The sequence below is a fragment of the Mytilus edulis genome, chromosome 1 (assembly GCF_963676685.1).
Source record: "Mytilus edulis chromosome 1, xbMytEdul2.2, whole genome shotgun sequence".
Taxonomy (NCBI): Eukaryota; Metazoa; Mollusca; class Bivalvia; order Mytilida; family Mytilidae; genus Mytilus; species Mytilus edulis.
The window spans coordinates 25,938,276-25,956,097 of record NC_092344.1 but is presented as its reverse complement, the minus strand read 5'-3'; the positions used below and the strand labels follow the sequence as shown (position 1 = coordinate 25,956,097).

Sequence of the window (17,822 nt, the reverse complement as noted above, 5' to 3'; positions counted from 1 at the left end):
TCGTATAAAACGGTTAAGTACTGGTCAAGTACACAAAAGTCATTCAGACTGTTAAGTATAGTTCAGACTACAGTCGAGTATTATCAAGTAAATCTCAGACTAATTCAGACTGGTCGAGTAAAAATCAGTACAGTCGAGTACAGATATAGGCCATATCAGACTTTTAATGGGTTGTAGTGAACCTGTCTTTAGATACGCGTCACGTAGCTAGAATATGTAATTTTTGTATACAAACTTTATTCAGAAATGTTTGTTCGTTATTGTTATCCTATTAACCCACATTTTGGCTAAGGTATTGATACAAAACCAATATTATTTCATGTCTCACTTTAACTTGAACAAATGACCCAAAGTGACAACCTTGTCTTTTATTCAGCCCAACGTAGTGGCAGTGTGTAAAGGCATTTGTGGATTTGTTCCAACGTTATTTTGAAGAAGTGTCGTTTGTTTGTTCTCACCGTCCTATAAATTGACGTTTAACCTGAAGTTTTATCCTAAATTACAGCTTTATAACCCGTCTTCTCAAGCTTTAACAAATGACCCGAAGTAACAATCTGACGTGAATTGAGTGTCTAAAAGACGAGTGTGTAATAACATTGGTAGATTTTATACATGTACATATTTTATTCAAAGGACATTTCTATTGTTCTTTTTTGTCGTCCTATAAATTGACATTTTACCAACGGTAATGATACTTATTGGTAAACACATCTTTATTTCGTGTTTCATTCAAGCTGTAAAAAACGCAAATTAGAGGGAATGTAATGGTATTGATGGAGGCAAAGTGGACAGGTTTCAAAATAATGCAGCCTACAGTTAAAACCCTCAGTGATAAATTTTTAAATGAAGGAAAAGGCCTGTAAGATGCAATCTTAAACCCACATACATGCATACGTATGTTGATTTGATGTGAGATTTATAAAATAAATACAAAATGTAATAATTTTTCAGTTTTGTTTGTGTGAAAACTATTTTCATGAACAATTCCTGATTCATTATATATTAAAAAGAAGTAAGAGAGAAAATAATAAGTTAGTATCAGATACAATGTATTACCTAATATTATCAATATAGCAATGATAACAATTATCTTGGGCACATTTAAGTACAGTTCTTCATCAGGACCATGCAGGGATGGTAAATGGGTTGTTTCAAAGTCACTCCAAACAAATGTCATATTGTAGTATATGATAAAAAACTGTGTTATGCAAAGTGGTTTGTGTTTTGTCCCATGCGTTGCCATAGCAACAAGACCAAATGCTAACAAATTTTAGGGTTCACAATACCACTTAAATGATAAAATAATTAGATAGAAAGTAATATGCTCTGGTGGATATATATAAAAAGGGTACAATAAAATACAGTGATTTTTTTTAAAGAAGTGTATTAATGATTAACTTGAATAAAATTATTTAATGGTAATTAAAAAAGATAAAACAATTTGCATAGCTACGAAATCAGCACCATAGCAACAAGTTAAAAAATTGTGATTTTTTTAAAAGACTGAAATGTTTTTTTGCATCCGTGGAAATAAAATAGGTGTACTTTTTTCAAAGGTCCAGAATGAGATGAAAATTATTACAGAATAAAAAGTAATGATAATCATGTCTTATTGTTCTCTATTCTGTTTCACTTTTGACTCAAAATTGGTATTTTTCCCCCTTATTTTTCAGTTTTTACCCAGTTATACATATTTAATCCACAGATAGCCTGGAGTATATGCAAAAATATTCAAAAGACAATTTTTCTCCACACTATATTAGAAATAGAAAAAAAAAATCTTCAATTTTGGAAAAAAAGTTTGTTTTTTTTGGGGGGGGAGAGGGGTCAATTTGCAACAGCATCGTGTATTGCAGAAAAGCCCGACAGAGAAGGGAGTACTTCTCTCTTTTTTGGAGTGGGGATGGGATGGGTTGGGAAGGGGGCAATTTGTAACATCACTATTCGATTATTTCACTTTGAGCGAAGATGTTTAATATAGTGTTGTCAACGGTTAACCGGTTAACCGTTTGAACGACCGAATACCGAATACCAAAAACGATAACCGGTTAACCGGACTTTTTTTCAATTTTGATAGATTTGATATAATTTTATATTGAAATCATTAAATAGTTTTGTTTTCTATTAAAATTGTCGTCGTTTTAATTAATTTGACAGATCAATTGTCCAGTGTATTGATTGCTATTGTTAATCCAAAAATATAAAATTAATTAGAACTTGTCTCTCCGCTCGGGGCAAGATCTTACGGAAACATAATTAGTATACATGTTTTTTAATAGTAACTTTAAATCATTAATACGATTAAATTTTACAATTTACTTAATATAGCATTGCTGAACTAGTGTATATTGTTGTTTTGGTGCTAACTGAACACCAACATAAAACACATGCCTTTTGAGTAAAAACCGCGAAAATATCCAGACGCCAAAATTTCCCAATTTACGGTATTATGCGTTTATCTTATATTTGAACTCTTTGAAAAAAAACATGGACTTTAAAAAAATTTGAGGTTCATGTATAATAAATTAGAGAACCGACATGATTGTGAATGTAATTCTGAATGAATTGTGATCTAGACATTAACCAAAAAACTACAACCCAGTAGTTCATGTACTATGGTACCAAATATCAAACCTTATGTTACAAGTACGTATCTCGTAGTACAAGTATAGCCGTCTACAGAAAAAAATGCCATCCCATAGACTAAATTCCGCTCAAATCCATTTCGGCAAATTCTTTTTAATAGAAGGAAGAATTCCAGCGTATGGAATCTCTTGTTGTCACATATTGATAATAATGATCTTCGCACCAGATTATTTAAAAAAAAAACTTACTTGAATCTGTGTCAGTTTTTTCTTTCTTTCTATTTTCCCCCATTGATCAATTGATTATAATTTACAGTTGCACAACGAATGGATGGGTTCAGTTTGTATCTACACAATGGAACTGCTGACCAGAGTAACGTTAGCGGCCTTTGCTATACAGACAAGGATTCCGGTGTACCTGCCATTACTCAAAACATTACTTGTAGTATGCTGGCTAAAAATATGTATTTCATCAACAGAAGATCCAATGCGACTTGCTTCGTGGAGTTGTGCTACGTAGCAATTTATGGTAACGTATACAAACGTACTACAGATTGTTATTGATTTAAGATCCGTTTGTTTTGCATACTATGCATTTAAATTCCCTGTGAGAAGGTACATCCAACACTTGTGTTTGTGAACATGTCTAAAATATTCTTTTCTAGTCGGGGGAAACATTTATTCTAAAATTATTATAAAGGATTGTTTGATTTATAAAACTATTTCATATAAAAAAAGTCAAATTCAAAATCATTACCTATTTCATATCAAAGAAAACATGTACTTATGCTTACAGCTGAGTTGTATCATTTACATTGAAACTACAAGCGCGGTATACTGTTTGCTAAGTTGATGTTATTATGTTATTGGAAAATAAAGGAAGATTATACTTTTAAGATCTGAATGGATCGCTTCAATACAACAAGCAAAAATGAGAATGTAACTAACAATTCAGAAACATAATGGTGTCGTTATCTCTTTTGGTTACGAATGAGATTAACACGATACATAGTGAATATTTCAACAACTCTTACAAAGAAAATTATCGACATAGCAGAGTGATATGAAAAAGCATGCAATTTACGATACACTATTAGAAATTTCTAATCAACATATTCTGAAACAAAAAACGCACACAATAACATAATTTGGCTAAAGAAAACAAATAATAATCAGAACAAAATAATATAATGTCTTTTTCAAGAAAAGAGACAATAAAAAATTAAAGTCGGTGTTATCTATACATTAAAGATTTATAGACCTGGGATGACCTAGACAATTTTACAACCCTACATCAATTATGCGTTTTTAGATATGGGCGATCTTTAGATAGGTAAGACATGGAATAAACAGCGGATGATGAAAAAGTAAGCAATAACACATTTTGAAATAAACCAACAATAGATGTAAATAGATAACTTACTATACCCATGATTTACATGATAAATTTCCAGATTAAATATAAATATAAAATGTGAAAAATGAAAAATAACAAATAAATAAATTAATCTACTTTATTTTTTTGTCATAATTCCATTTTTTTTTGTGTCATAGTGCCATATTTTGATGTAGAATTTTAAGTTTTTAAAACTGTCTTGTCTATCAAAAATATGGTCACAGATAAATTGACATTATTTGTCTTTTCCATATATTGTTTCTTTAAAAGTTTATAATTTTTCTTTTCTTACATGCTTCTTGGAACATGTCTTTTTTTAGGATTCATAATAGATATAAAGACCCTGTCCACATTTTTCATTCCAGTGACAGACAGTTAAACAGGCTCATTATGTATTATATTTTGCATCACTAAACACAATTCTATTGTCCTGAAACATGTTCATTGTATTGTTAAAACTTTCTACATAATATGATGTATCACGTACAAGAACAAAATGATCTTGACTTTTGAAAATTACAGATTTATGAATCACACCTTGAAGTAGTTTTTTTCTGCTTTAGGTTTATTGAGAGTTATCCTTTGAAGTTCATAGTTTAAATCTCTTTTGTATCTTCAGTCTGGGTGACATTTAGTATGGTTGTGTTTGTAATGTTCCACAACATTAAGCAAAAGGTCCGTCAGTTCTTTAAAATGTTGGTCGCAATTACGAATTGCCCAATGCAATGGGGTGGCTACTGATTCTACCTTGTCCTCAAGCTAGTTAGTCCTTGTTTTATCTCTTAAATATTTTGGTCCAAAGGATACGTTTTTCATGGCACTTTTCATTACTTTAATTCCATGCTAATAGGCTCGTTCTGGTTTACTTCACCAGAATCACGTACCAACTTATTTATACTCACGATTCTGTCATGTGAATGAATACCCACTTTTACATCATTATCATCCAAGTACTGGTATATTCTTTGAGTTGCAAGTTTTTCCTTTCTGTGTGATACAAAATCGTCTGCTTAAGTGACCTGTTCACATTTCAGTACTTTGTTAATTTTGTCTCCTATGGCTACAACACGTGTATCCCTATCGTTTGTCCTTCAGCCATGTCGGGCATCGGTCATAATGTAAAAACGTGCTAAGTCTTCATACATTCAAATTGTCCATCAATGCTGCCTCGTTGCTGCCATTGTATTCTTCGTCTACAAACTGTTTATATTTATATAGCATGTAACTTTATGTAGACTTATTGATATGTCCAATATTGCCCCCCTGTAAAAATATGTTGTAATGTGCCGTGTACATTCCACTACATTCATATCCGTGAAAGATTCTTGAAAAAAAACCCATATGTTCTCCATTTGGCAAATACGGAGATGATGACCAAAGTACAGAACGATGCTTATCCTTTCGAGGCACTTGAGATCACTCTAAGATTTGGTGGGATTCGTGTTGCATATGCTTAAGTTTTCTATGTTGTGTCATGTGTACTATTGTTTGTCCGTTTGTCGTTTTTAATTTTTAGCCATGGCGTCGTCAGTTTATTTTTCGATTATGAGTTTGACTGTCCCTCTGGTATCTTTCGTTCCTCTTTTTTCTCCTTATTACCTGTAAATCTAATCGTTGCTACATTTTCTTTGTTATTTAGGTTTTTTTTCAAATTTAAAGTGACCTGTACAAAATGATTACCGAATTCTTGAAACACTGACCAATTTCTGTAATCAGCTGTAACAAAAAGTTTCTGATCAACATCCTTTTTGACTACCTGAATGTATGTGTTTAAATTCATATTTTCCATTTTGGTCTCTGAGGCGTCCGGACTGTTTGTAGAAATAGATTCATCCAATACCTTCTCCAAAATGTAGCATTATTGACAGGATGATTCGTCTCTTTCACTATAATACTTCTTACTGTTCCAATTTATTCAATACAGATATTTTCTTACTTTCATCACCAGGTACAGATATTTGGAAACAATGAGGTTTTTTTAGATTTTTTTTCCATCATTTAGGTATAAGCAACTTCAAATAAAAGAAAATTAAAAATTATAATTGTAATATTTAGAAAATATGAATTATTTAAAAAAAACAAAAAAAAACAGAATTAATTATTGTATCCTGTCCACTAAGTACAAATGCTATATAAAACTAACCAGGGATCAAAGTATGAAAACACCTACCATGTGTCTTTTAATTTGGTTGAATTATTTCTTCATTTTAAAGTTATAGAGAAAGCTCTGATTTTTAGTATGTCTGTCGAATCCCAGCTGTTATACACACAAAATAAAGAAAACAAATAGAAGGTCTTAAGAATTCCTCAATGGCATGTAATAGAGCACAATACTGTCCATCAATCTGAGATAACAATTTTGCAGGGAAAGTTGTGTTACACAAGTTTCTACATAGAAGTGTGCAAATGTGTCAAATTAGAGCACACAATTATCACTTGTTGCACATGTAGAACAGAAAGACACATTTCTAAGTTTGTTTGGATGGAATGTGAAAGAATTGGATGATGAAGAATAAATATATGTCAATGAATCAACCAAAACTGATGAAATATTTGAAAATGATGACAATGTAAATGAGGAAACAGATGAAAACAGATTTATTATTAAGACATGCAGATAGTGAAGAATGTCCTTCCTGTTTATGTTAACCATGTATTACTGACGAAAGCAACATATAAATGTGGTAGGAGGCGGAGGGTCAGCAAAGACACAGGAGAAAAAAAAACAGTTTGAGAAAGGAAAAATATAAATATTTTTGGTTATTGATGTACCATAGAAACTTTTTGAGAGATGACAGATACCAGGAAAGTAAATTACAAGCTTAGGCACGTTATCCAATATCTGGCATACACGAGACATAAAGCCGAATTGTGTTTTGAAATGTGTGCGAAACGGGCACCCCAACCCTGATACCATACCATACATGGGACATATATGGGAATAACAATAACCAAGTGATAAGTTTTACATTAAACATTCTTTATTTACCTAGTTTTGTTTTAAATCCAAAACAAAGTACATAAGCACTATGCAAGATGAGACTTCTCCTATCTCAGTAACACAATGACGGTATGTTTAAGTACCAAGCCACGTCAAATATGTATTGCAAATACAATGTCAGTACCACAAATATATACTTAAAGACCATTGTTTATTATTTGTGAAGTTGTTAAGGAATATTTACCAACAATGTCTTGGTATCTTCAGATGAACGTTTTTAGAAAAAAAGAAGAGACGTTCTATGAAATACGCCTGGTTCATCAACTTTCTGCACAGATACATGGTTATAAATTACAATGAAAATGAAATCTGTGGTCAAAATTGTGTATTTTAATCTAGCTTTAACATCGACGCGGCTATCGAGAAACCGCCAACCCTTAAACTTGTAATCTCCGTTCTCTACAATGTTAGGACTGTGTATATCTCGCTGAATAAATCGCTAACGTCAAAGGATTTTTGTTATTGTAAATACAACTTTTCTCTGTGACTTCGGCACAAAGATTTATGAGAATAAAGTTCATTTATTTACTTTTTATTGATATATATATGTTTATGTTTATTCTATAACATGATAATTTAGTATATGTATCTATCAGGTGTGGCCAATTAAATTAGCCACAGTATAACTATTGCAAATACTTCATTTATATTTTGAACCTATATGAATCTATGTAACGAACCTTCGATGACATATATATGATTAAGAGATAAATTTACTATTTAAACTGCGCAATACATTTTTGTATCAACATGTACATATAAAGATACAAATTTAAAAGAAGGACGACATATGTATATTAGTATAGTAGTCCTCTCACAAGACATATTCGTTCAACGAAACATCGATTATGTTACTTTCCAAATCATAGAAGTCAACTCCGAGTGGGACACCACGGCGAGAAGGAGAAGAGAGAACTTTTGGATCCACCAACTCCACTCTTTAGAACCTGATGGTCTTAACGAAAAAGACGAGAAAAGATACAGTAAAGATAAAGAATAATTTAAGGGCATGTTATAAATTGTTTACCTAGTATCGAGACATTAAAATCGCCTTAAGCTTAGAATAAATAACACAATGGTTAATACCTGTGTTATTTATAACTGTCACAACAGATCAGATCGAGTTGAAGTCAAAAGATCGTATCATGCTGTTCCGAAAATTGTTTTAATCCAAGGAGAACTGACCAAAATATTGTCAACAAAACGGAGAGAATTGTGGATATGCAGGATTGGAAGGAAAGAATGGATGCCGACAGCATATTCCAAAATTTGCTCCGACCACTTTGCAACTGGTAAGTTTTGTTTTATTTTCCCTCCTACACGATTATTTTCCCTTTTGTAGAACGAAAAAAAATATGCATGACGAATTGTCGATGCAGTAAACAGGGTAGAAATACAACTTACAAGTTTCATCTTTATTGATATTATTATTTGTTTTATAGATTTTTACTAGGATTTTGGGCTAATAGCTATGATAAAAATGATTATAATTTATATAAAAAAACGTGTAAAACCGTTAAGATCCTTTAGTACAAATATAGGATAACATGTACTATGTGTTTATTTTTAAGTATAAATGAACTAAACACATGAATATGCCATACTTCATGTACATGTATGCTTTGTTAACATATTATTGACACCCGGTATACATTATATGGTGTTCAATGATAATTTAATTATGTATTTATAATATATAGATCATGATAAATAAGAAAATGTCTGTAAATGTAAATTACATCTATATGTCTTAATTTCTGAATTTCAGGTAAACCATCAGCCCTGTATGATCAAACTCATCCAAATTGGGCCCTATCAGAGAAACTTGGTCTTGAAAAAAGCCATTGTAGTAAAATTCAGGACAATGATCAAAAGTCAATGGAAAGGTATGTTATCTTACAATTTATTATGTTTTGATTGAAACATTTGACAAAATGTCAAATGATTATGATGGTATTTTAAAAGGGTCATAAAAGCATATATGCACAGGTCTTAAATTGTTGTTCTGCATCCTCAAAGTCTCAATTGTGTACAAAATATGTTGAGTGTGATTAATAAATATACATAAAGCCTAACATTTCTGTAAAGTTATGTCTTTTTATATTTAACATTATAAATAATCCTATCATTCTTCTTTTTAGATATTCAAGGGTTCAAGAGCGTAAGAAGAAGAAGGAGGAGCATGATATTGCTGAGACTCTGGTAGACCTCAACACACTTTTTGAGGAGCATGAGGAGGGTGTGGAAGGAATCCATTGCAATTTCACATTGTTAGGAAAACTGGAATCGGTAAATACAGTTGAAGCTACACAAACGGCATAATCAGATATAATGGAGAAGATGAGGAGTGTATCGTTATCAAAGATACCAGGATTATAACTTAATACGCCAGATGCGCGATTCGTCTACATAAGACTCATCAGTGACGCTCAGATCAAAACAGTTATAAAGCCAAAGAAATGTGAGTTTCAGCGATTGACCACAGAAAATCTGAACTTGAAGGAAAGAGTGTCAGATATGAAGTTGACGTCCAATTCTTTGTGTGGAAAGGAGAATAAGGTGAAGTACCTAACAGGTCTACCAGGAAACCTTACTCTTATGAAAATTTTTCAGCTACTGGAACTTAATTTTCCAGAGTCTTTAAGATCTCATATAACTAAATTTGAGAAGTTAATGCTGGTTTTGATGAAATGAAGACTGAATTTGACAATACAGGACTTAGCATACAGATTTGAAGTTTCTAAGTCAACAATATCTAGAATTGTTAACTCTGTTATCCATGTAATGTATGGGAGAATGAAAGATTTTAGATTTTGGCCAGACAGGGAACAATTGAAATTGACAATGCCAATGGAATTTAGAAAAAGGTTTGGTCTAAAAGTTGCAATTATCATAGACTGTTTTGAATTTTTTATTGAGAAACCGTCCAATTTACTAGCTCGTGATGAAACTTGGTCAACTTATAAACACCATAACACAGTCAAGTTCTTGATTGGAATAACTCCTCAGGGAGCTGTTTCATTCTTGTCTAATGGTTGGGGTGGACGATCAAGTGACAACAAAATAACTGAAAATTGTGGATTACTATCTAAACTTTTGCCAGGAGATGTTATATTTGCAGACAGAGGATTCGACAGTTCAGAAAGTGTAGGTCTTATGTGCGCTGAAGTTAAGATTCCGGCATTCTGCATAGGAAAAAGTCAGCTCTCGCCACTGGAAGCAGAGTCAAATAGAAAAATCGCACATGTACGCATACATGTTGAAAGAGTAATAGGATTTGTTAGAAACAAGTACAGTGAAACCTGGATAAACCAAACCCTGATTAAACCGAATTTCCGTTTAAACCGAACAATGTTCAAAGTCCCACAAAATTTCCCTATCAATTAACGTTAATCTAACCTGAAAAAAAAAGAATTCCGTCAACACCGAATTCCGAACGCTTTTTGAAGGCTGGTTAGTAAATATGTATTGAAAAATTACCTGTCAAAATCGGTCAATAGCAATCAAAACAAAAAAGTATTTTTAATTATTTCATGATTTAATTAAACAAACACAGGATGACAGAGTATACCCGAGGGTATTTGAGTTTAATGAATTGGTGACTTGTTATTTCAAACTAATTAAAATTGAGAATAGAAATGGGGAATGTGTCACAGAGACAACAACCCGACCATACAAAAAAAAAACAACAGCAGAAGGTCACCAACAGGTCTTCAATGTAGCGAGAAATTTCCGCACCCGGAGGCGTCCTTCAGCTGGCCCCTAAACAAATATATACTAGTTCAGTGATAATGAACGCCATACTAATTTCCAAATTGTACACAAGAAACTAAAATTAAAATAATACAAGACTAACAAAGGCCAGAGGCTCCTGACTTGGGACAGGCGCAAAAATGCGGCAGGGTTAAACATGTTTGTGAGATCTCAACCCTCCCCCTATACCTCTAGCCAATGTGGAAAAGTAAACGAATAACAATACATACATTAAAATTCAGTTCAAGAGAAGTCCGAGTCTGATGTCAGAAGATGTAACCACAGAAAATACACAAAATGACAATAATACATAAATAACAACAGACTACTAGCAGTTAACTGACATGCCAGTTCCAGACTTCAATTAAACTGACTGAAAGATTATGATTTCATCATATGTACATCAGGCACAATCTTTCCCGTTAGGGGTTTAGTATCATACCATCATAACATATATGAGAAGAACATAACCCGTGTCATGCCAACAACTGTTTTTTGAATAAATGTGTTTAGTTCCGATGCGAAGACCCTATAAGTGAATCAATATTAACGCCAAAATATGCAATCTTTAATGACCTGACAACAGTATCGTAACTATATCCCTTCTTAATAAGTCTATTCAAATGTTTTGTTAGTTTCTGAGGTGAATACTGACACCGTTGTGCTTTATAAAGAATATTTCCTTAAACAATTGGATGTGAAATACCTGAACGTATAAGAAGTCTGCATGTTGAGCTATATTTACGAATGATGTCCTTATACCGATGATAAAATTTAGTAAATGTTTTGACCAGTTTGTGATATCGAAAACCCTGGTGTAATAATTTTTCAGTATTACACAAATTTCTCTCGTTAAAATCTAAAACATTGTTACATACACGAGCGAATCGTACAAGTTGAGATATATAAACACCGTAAGATGGTGACAAGGGAACGTCACGATATAAAAATGGATAATTAACGATAGGAAATGAAAAATCATCTCTTTTATCATAAATTTTAGTATTCAGCTTTCCGTTCGTGATATAAATATCGAGATCGAGGAAAGGGCAGTGGTCATTGTTAGTATTAGCTTTATTTAAAGTAAGTTCAACAGGATAAATTTCAGTAATATACATACTGAAGTCGTCATTATTGAGAGCCAAAATATCATCCAAATATCTAAAAGTATTATTAAATTTGTTGATCAGATGTTGTTTCGATGGGTCTTTGCTTATTTTTGTCATAAATTGTAACTCATAGCAATACAAAAACAGGTCCGCAATAAGTGGTGCACAGTTAGTCCCCATTGGAATTCCGATAATCTGACGATATACGGAATCCCCAAAGCGAACAAAAATGTTATCTAGTAAAAATTCAAGGGCATATATAGTATCAAAGCATGTCCAATTAACATAGTTTTTTTGTTTATTGCTACTAAAAAATGACCTAAAAGAGTTTGAACATATATATTCACATTCTGACTTTTTAAATGCCCATTTAATTAGGTGTGTAATTTTTTTCTTTATGTGAATGTGAAGCAATGTGGTATATAGGGTAGAAAAATCAAAACTTTGAACAGATTCAAAATCACCAATATAAGCATGCAACTTATCAAGTACTTCCAACGAGTTCATGACACTCCAAAAATAATTAATTCCACTATTTTCGAAGGCCTTATTTGAACAATTTATTATCAGGTTTTTAATTGTAACAAGTGTGCTGGTAAGAAGAATAAACAATTTAGTAGTGGAGCAATGGCTTGAAGACGAAATACATCTATATTTGTATGGTGTTTTGTGTAGCTTCGGGAGCCAATACATAGTTGGAACTTTCATTGTATTTGGCTCTGCTTGTAAAGCGGTAGCTAAAAGTTTATGTTTGTTACAGATGTCGTTTTCTAAAAAATGGAGTCAGTTGGAATGTTGGTGAATTGGTGATTTCTTTTTTTCAGAACCTCAATGTAAAATTTACGTCAAACAATAAAAATATTATTAGCAGCTTTATCGGCCGGGACAAAAACAAATTCCTTGGCTAGTTCTTTTAGTTTGATACGAGAAATAGGTTTAATATGGTTATTGTTAATAGTAAAATGTTCTTTAAAATGTTGAATACGTATATCAACTATCTTCATTACTGAATTAAAAAAAGAGTCCAAAGATTTTTTGTCAGCTTTTTCCCGTTTTATCCATTTCATACAGTAAGTATGGAGTGAGTCGTGGATGATATTACGACACTCATTCCAATTAATAGTTGACGGGGGACGATATTTAGGTCCTTTACTGAGGAATAATTAGTATGCTTGTGTATATGTATTCAGTGATCAAATGCAATTTTTTTTGTAATGCCCGCGTCACACTGTCCCGATTTTTATATACGATGGACACCCGAATGCGAAAATTGTAAGTTCATACGAAGTTGGTCCCGATCTCGTTAAAATACCAAAAAGTGACCGAAGCAAGTACGATGAATAACGAGGTCTATACGATGGTGCCGAAATTATATACGATAGCAAAAGATGGACATACGAAGGTTAACCGAAGACGGGTATTTAAGCTTCATATCTCAGCCGAAGCCTACACGATGGATCACGAAGGCTAAACGATGGATTACGAAGGCTAAACGATGGATTACGATGATGGTGCGATGGTCATACGATGTCTAAAAGATACGAACAGAATTTCGACAACATATCGTTTCTGTACAAGTCTGCCATGCATGGCGGGAAATCGATCTTTTTGTCTAATTCTTATAAAACTTAGTTTATTATCCCCTCGGCTTCTATGTGTAAGTTGCGTGTAGATGAAATTGTTATGGACACTCTAGAACCAAAATGAACAAAACTTTGTATGGTGTTACTCGTTAAGAATATCTTAAGCGCTATTGACTTTAAAGTTCAAAGGTCAAGGTCACAGTGGCAGTTGTAATACAAGGCAATATCACCCTTGTGGACACTCTAGACCAAGATGCTTCAAAAGATTTTAACCACATTTGGTATATTGTTCCTCCTTGTAATGATCTGACATTTTTTACGTTCAAGGCCAAAGGTCAAGGTCATGCAGATGGACATGTTTTTTTCTCCTTGAAATAGCATAATACACAGGAAATTGGTTACTCATTTTTTTACCTGCTGGTTCTAAAGACAATATTAAAGGTATTTTCAGTTACTGAATGTTTTGGTTGATTTCTCAAAAAATAGTTTATGTATATATGCATATCCAATTTACTATTTTCTGCATGTGTCATATACAAATATAGTGTCCATATTTGTCCCCAATATGTTACATACGAGGGGATGCCACGCTCGGCATTGCCTTGTTTGAACTGTAAAATGTGTGCACTAGTCTGAATAATCACCCATAATTATGCCCATGTTTACTGATCTATCTTAAAGGTAAGGTAATGGGTTCGTTGATCCCTTTTTATTCAAAAAGAGCTCTTTCCAGGAGAATATCATAATAATATAGATAAAAGGAAGGATGTGGGGAAAGCAACAAATGCGGCAAAATTTGACATATAGAAAACAAAATGGTTATTGAGTAAACATTCGTGTGACAACAACTCAGACGATACCTAAAAAATTAGAATAATGAAGAAAAAGTTAGTTTCCCTATATACGTGTACCTGCAGTGTTGGTGTACGAGGCGCGTTTATGATTTTCATTATGTTACTTGATATGAAAAATTGACAAAAAATAATATTTTTCTTGTAAAAGTAAATCCTGAGCCTGTAATAGCTGCTCTTCTTGTTCCATTTGAATTAATAGAAACAACGCTGTCGCCTTTCTTTTTCTCATAGAATCATATGATATGAGCTCCATGTTTTGTGAACGTCTTTCCTAACTGTCGTATTAGACTGACCAGTGCATATCGCGCATGGCACTTTAAATGTATTTTAGCGCGAAAATTATCTTACATTTAGCTGGATTTATTGCCGTCGTAGTTCCATCTTGTCGCCTTCGTACTTTTATTCGATGGCAACACGACTGGATTACGAGGTCTTCACGAAGTCGTGTTGCCATCGTAAGACCTTCGGGTATCTTCGTGATTCATTCGTGTAGACATCGTAACGTCAAAACTGCCCGATGGAAACGATGGAAACACGAATGCAATACGATGTGCAAAGATGCATTCCCGGTGACATTACGATGGTGAGGATGGTGAACCGAACTCAATACGAACCCTCAACATCGGACGCACCTTCGGGGATTTTTTAACATGTTAAAAAATTTAGAACCCTTCCCGAAGTTGTCCTCGAAGGCTAGAAAAAGTGGCCAATGGTTAAAGATGGTTAAAGATGGCACTACGAATAGCCCGATCTGGATACGATCAGTCCCGATTTTGAAAATTTCCATTATCGTGTTGCCATCGGCGTAAAAATCGGGACAGTGTGACGCGGGCATAAAGAAACGTTAAACTGGTCCTCTGCCCCTATCGCCGAAAAGGACAAGAGTGGACCTTTTCCTTAGATCAATTAAATGCACGTTACGCAAATATTTACGGCCACAAACTCGTAACTGCCATTCAGTAGGTAAATTGTTTAATTAAATAATAGTTTTAAAGCGTTTCACTGGATTAAGAAGTCGTACAATACAACAAGGTCAATGAAATCCAAATTATATTTGCGGGATGCCGGATTCCCTTTAGAGGCCCTATATATAATATCCAAATGCTCCTGCAGACTCTCATTAGCTATTTATCAACGATAAAGCCCGAGAATAAACTAGACCCCTGCTGTTTTTTCGCTTTCATCTTGTGGCAAAGTATCAATCAGCGAGTGGCCAGTTAAGTCTGAGAACTATTGTGTACAGATAATTGAAAATGACGATCTCGATTCAACTACAGAATCGTCATTTGGCAACGACTGAGAATCTGAATTGGTCAGTGGATTATCGGATGAGAAAATAATTATATTAAGCAAAATCGCTCCACGTCGACATCATTGAACGATTAATACCATTACACAACGAGGAGCGTGATTGCCGGAGTGGCGTTTGATTTATATATAAAAAGGAACAATACGTCTATCTTCATCTACATGTACCTAGATTTTTACATTTACATCTAAATGATCATGAAAATAAATTGTCGTCTGTGTGTCACTTATCGTCCCTTGTCAGTATTAAAGGTCAAAATTATTTTGGTGTCGACTTCCGTTTACCTCTTCAATCCGAACACCTGTGAAAACCGAACAAAACGCAAAGACCCGTGGGTGTTCGGTTTTGACAGGTTTCACTGTATACCATATAACAAGATACATTGCCAATAGACTTCATGCAAAGTGACGAAAATTGATGAAATTATGGCAGTCTTGTTGTTCTTTGACAAATTTATGTGAATCTGTGGTACCATTTGATTGAATTGTAATTTATCATTACACATGTCCATATGCATGTATAAAAATTTAAACAAAAAATCATCTCCTATCTATAGTTAACCAGCTGACAATCTTAAATGATTTAACTCATTGACCATCTGGAATCACATCAATTTATATATACATATATATAGACATGATAGATATATATACTTTTTCAGATATACATGAAATACATGCTATCATAGAAAGCATTTGATTTTTGTTTTCTTGGTAAATTTTGAAGTAATATAATTATTTTATTTTTGTTAATGTTTGCCATGCTAATTCTTTGGTTATCATGATGGTTTTTTGTAGTCTGTTTATAACTGTCTTGTCCGGCTTTTCATTTTTCTAATCGACTTTGTCAGTTTGTTTTCATATTTCAAAAGTTGACTTTTTGTATGTATGATTGCCAATGGAACAGCTTTGTACGTCAAGCTGAAAACACGTTAAGTAAGTCCAAGCAATTGTTTAAAATACCCATTTATGCCCTTCAATAATGAGCAATATTTTGTCCTTTAAAAGCGTCTTGCAAGTCATGCACCTGTCGTCAGCAGGGGCTTTTTATGTCCTTCAACAATGTGCAATATCCATACTAATAATAACCTGTTGCATTTTATATGCATTTGTCCTAACTTGGAGACTTTTGTTCAATGGTTAAAGTTTGTAGTTGAAATTCATGCGATTTCCTTTTTCTGGTTTTGTAATTTAAAAAATGAACATGTATTTATACATTTTTGATCCAGTCAAAAACTGCTCTTTCTCATGTTATTTTTTTTTACACTTGTATTGTTGATGGCTGTATAAATATGCATCAATGCTGTTCAGTCATTTAGTGTGAGCCAAGACCAGTTTGTATTGAAAGCTGTAAAAGAGGGGCTGAAAATACCAGAGGAACATGTCCAGTTAAACTCATAAATCAAAATAAACTGACAACTTGGAGTCTCCATGGCTAAAAATGAAAAAGACAAACAGACTTTCTGTGTCATTTTGGTCTCTTGTTGTCTCATTGGCAATCATACAACATCTTCTTTTTTATAAATAATAGTACACAAGAAACACCATAGAAAAATAAAGACTCAGAAACGCAAACCCCACAAAAAAAAGGAGGGTTGGGTGGGAAGGTGGGGGATCTCATGTTCTAAAGAAGGGTAGGCAGAACCTGGTCCACATGGCACCCCTGACCTAATATTATAGGTCCCAGCATAAAACTGCTAGTTACATGTATCTTGAGGTTGAATATGTGTCAAGGTTTGGTTGCTGTCTCATTTTCATTTATTAATACCCTCTTGTGTTTTTTGCCCAAATTCACACTATTTAAAAAAAAATAAAGAAGTTTTTATAAACTGTACACATAATTTTTTTTTTTTTTTTAATAGAAAGCTTTCGACAAGCTGGACACATTCAATCTCTTTTAGGTACACGTTTGATATAACGTTTGATATTTGCATATTTAAAATGGAACCAAGTGTAAGGACCGTTGTCATTGTCGCATCCAATAACATTATCTTTCTCTGGATTATATTCCTTCTGACATATGCAAATGATCAATCTACTTGATCCAGTTCTTGAGTTGTCACAAGAATTAATAGAATTATCAACATTTACAGATGTTTCTCTCAATTAAACGCTACTTCATGCTGCTAAAGCTTGATATCTGACTTCAGTATTTACAGTCGTATCAACTGACGGTTTGGAGTAAAGTTTTCCAACGAGTTTAGGCAAAATTGCATTCGAGAAAAACAATTTT

At 33.2% G+C, this 17,822-nt stretch overlaps 1 protein-coding gene and 1 long non-coding RNA gene across 2 annotated transcripts in view; one reads left to right on the top strand and one right to left on the bottom strand.

Moving 5' to 3' along the window:
* LOC139528698 (uncharacterized) overlaps positions 1-17,822 on the bottom strand; it is a 493,302-nt gene that overhangs the window by 322,610 nt on the left and 152,870 nt on the right. The gene's annotated exons all lie outside the window — the stretch shown is intronic.
* The window catches only part of LOC139528679 (receptor-type tyrosine-protein phosphatase mu-like), a 154,172-nt gene that overhangs the window by 17,699 nt on the left and 118,651 nt on the right, over positions 1-17,822 (top strand). Inside the window, exon 4 of the mRNA XM_071324801.1 lies at positions 2,902-3,114. Coding sequence (XP_071180902.1) covers positions 2,902-3,114 — 213 coding nt within the window. The remainder of the gene's footprint in view (positions 1-2,901; positions 3,115-17,822) is intronic.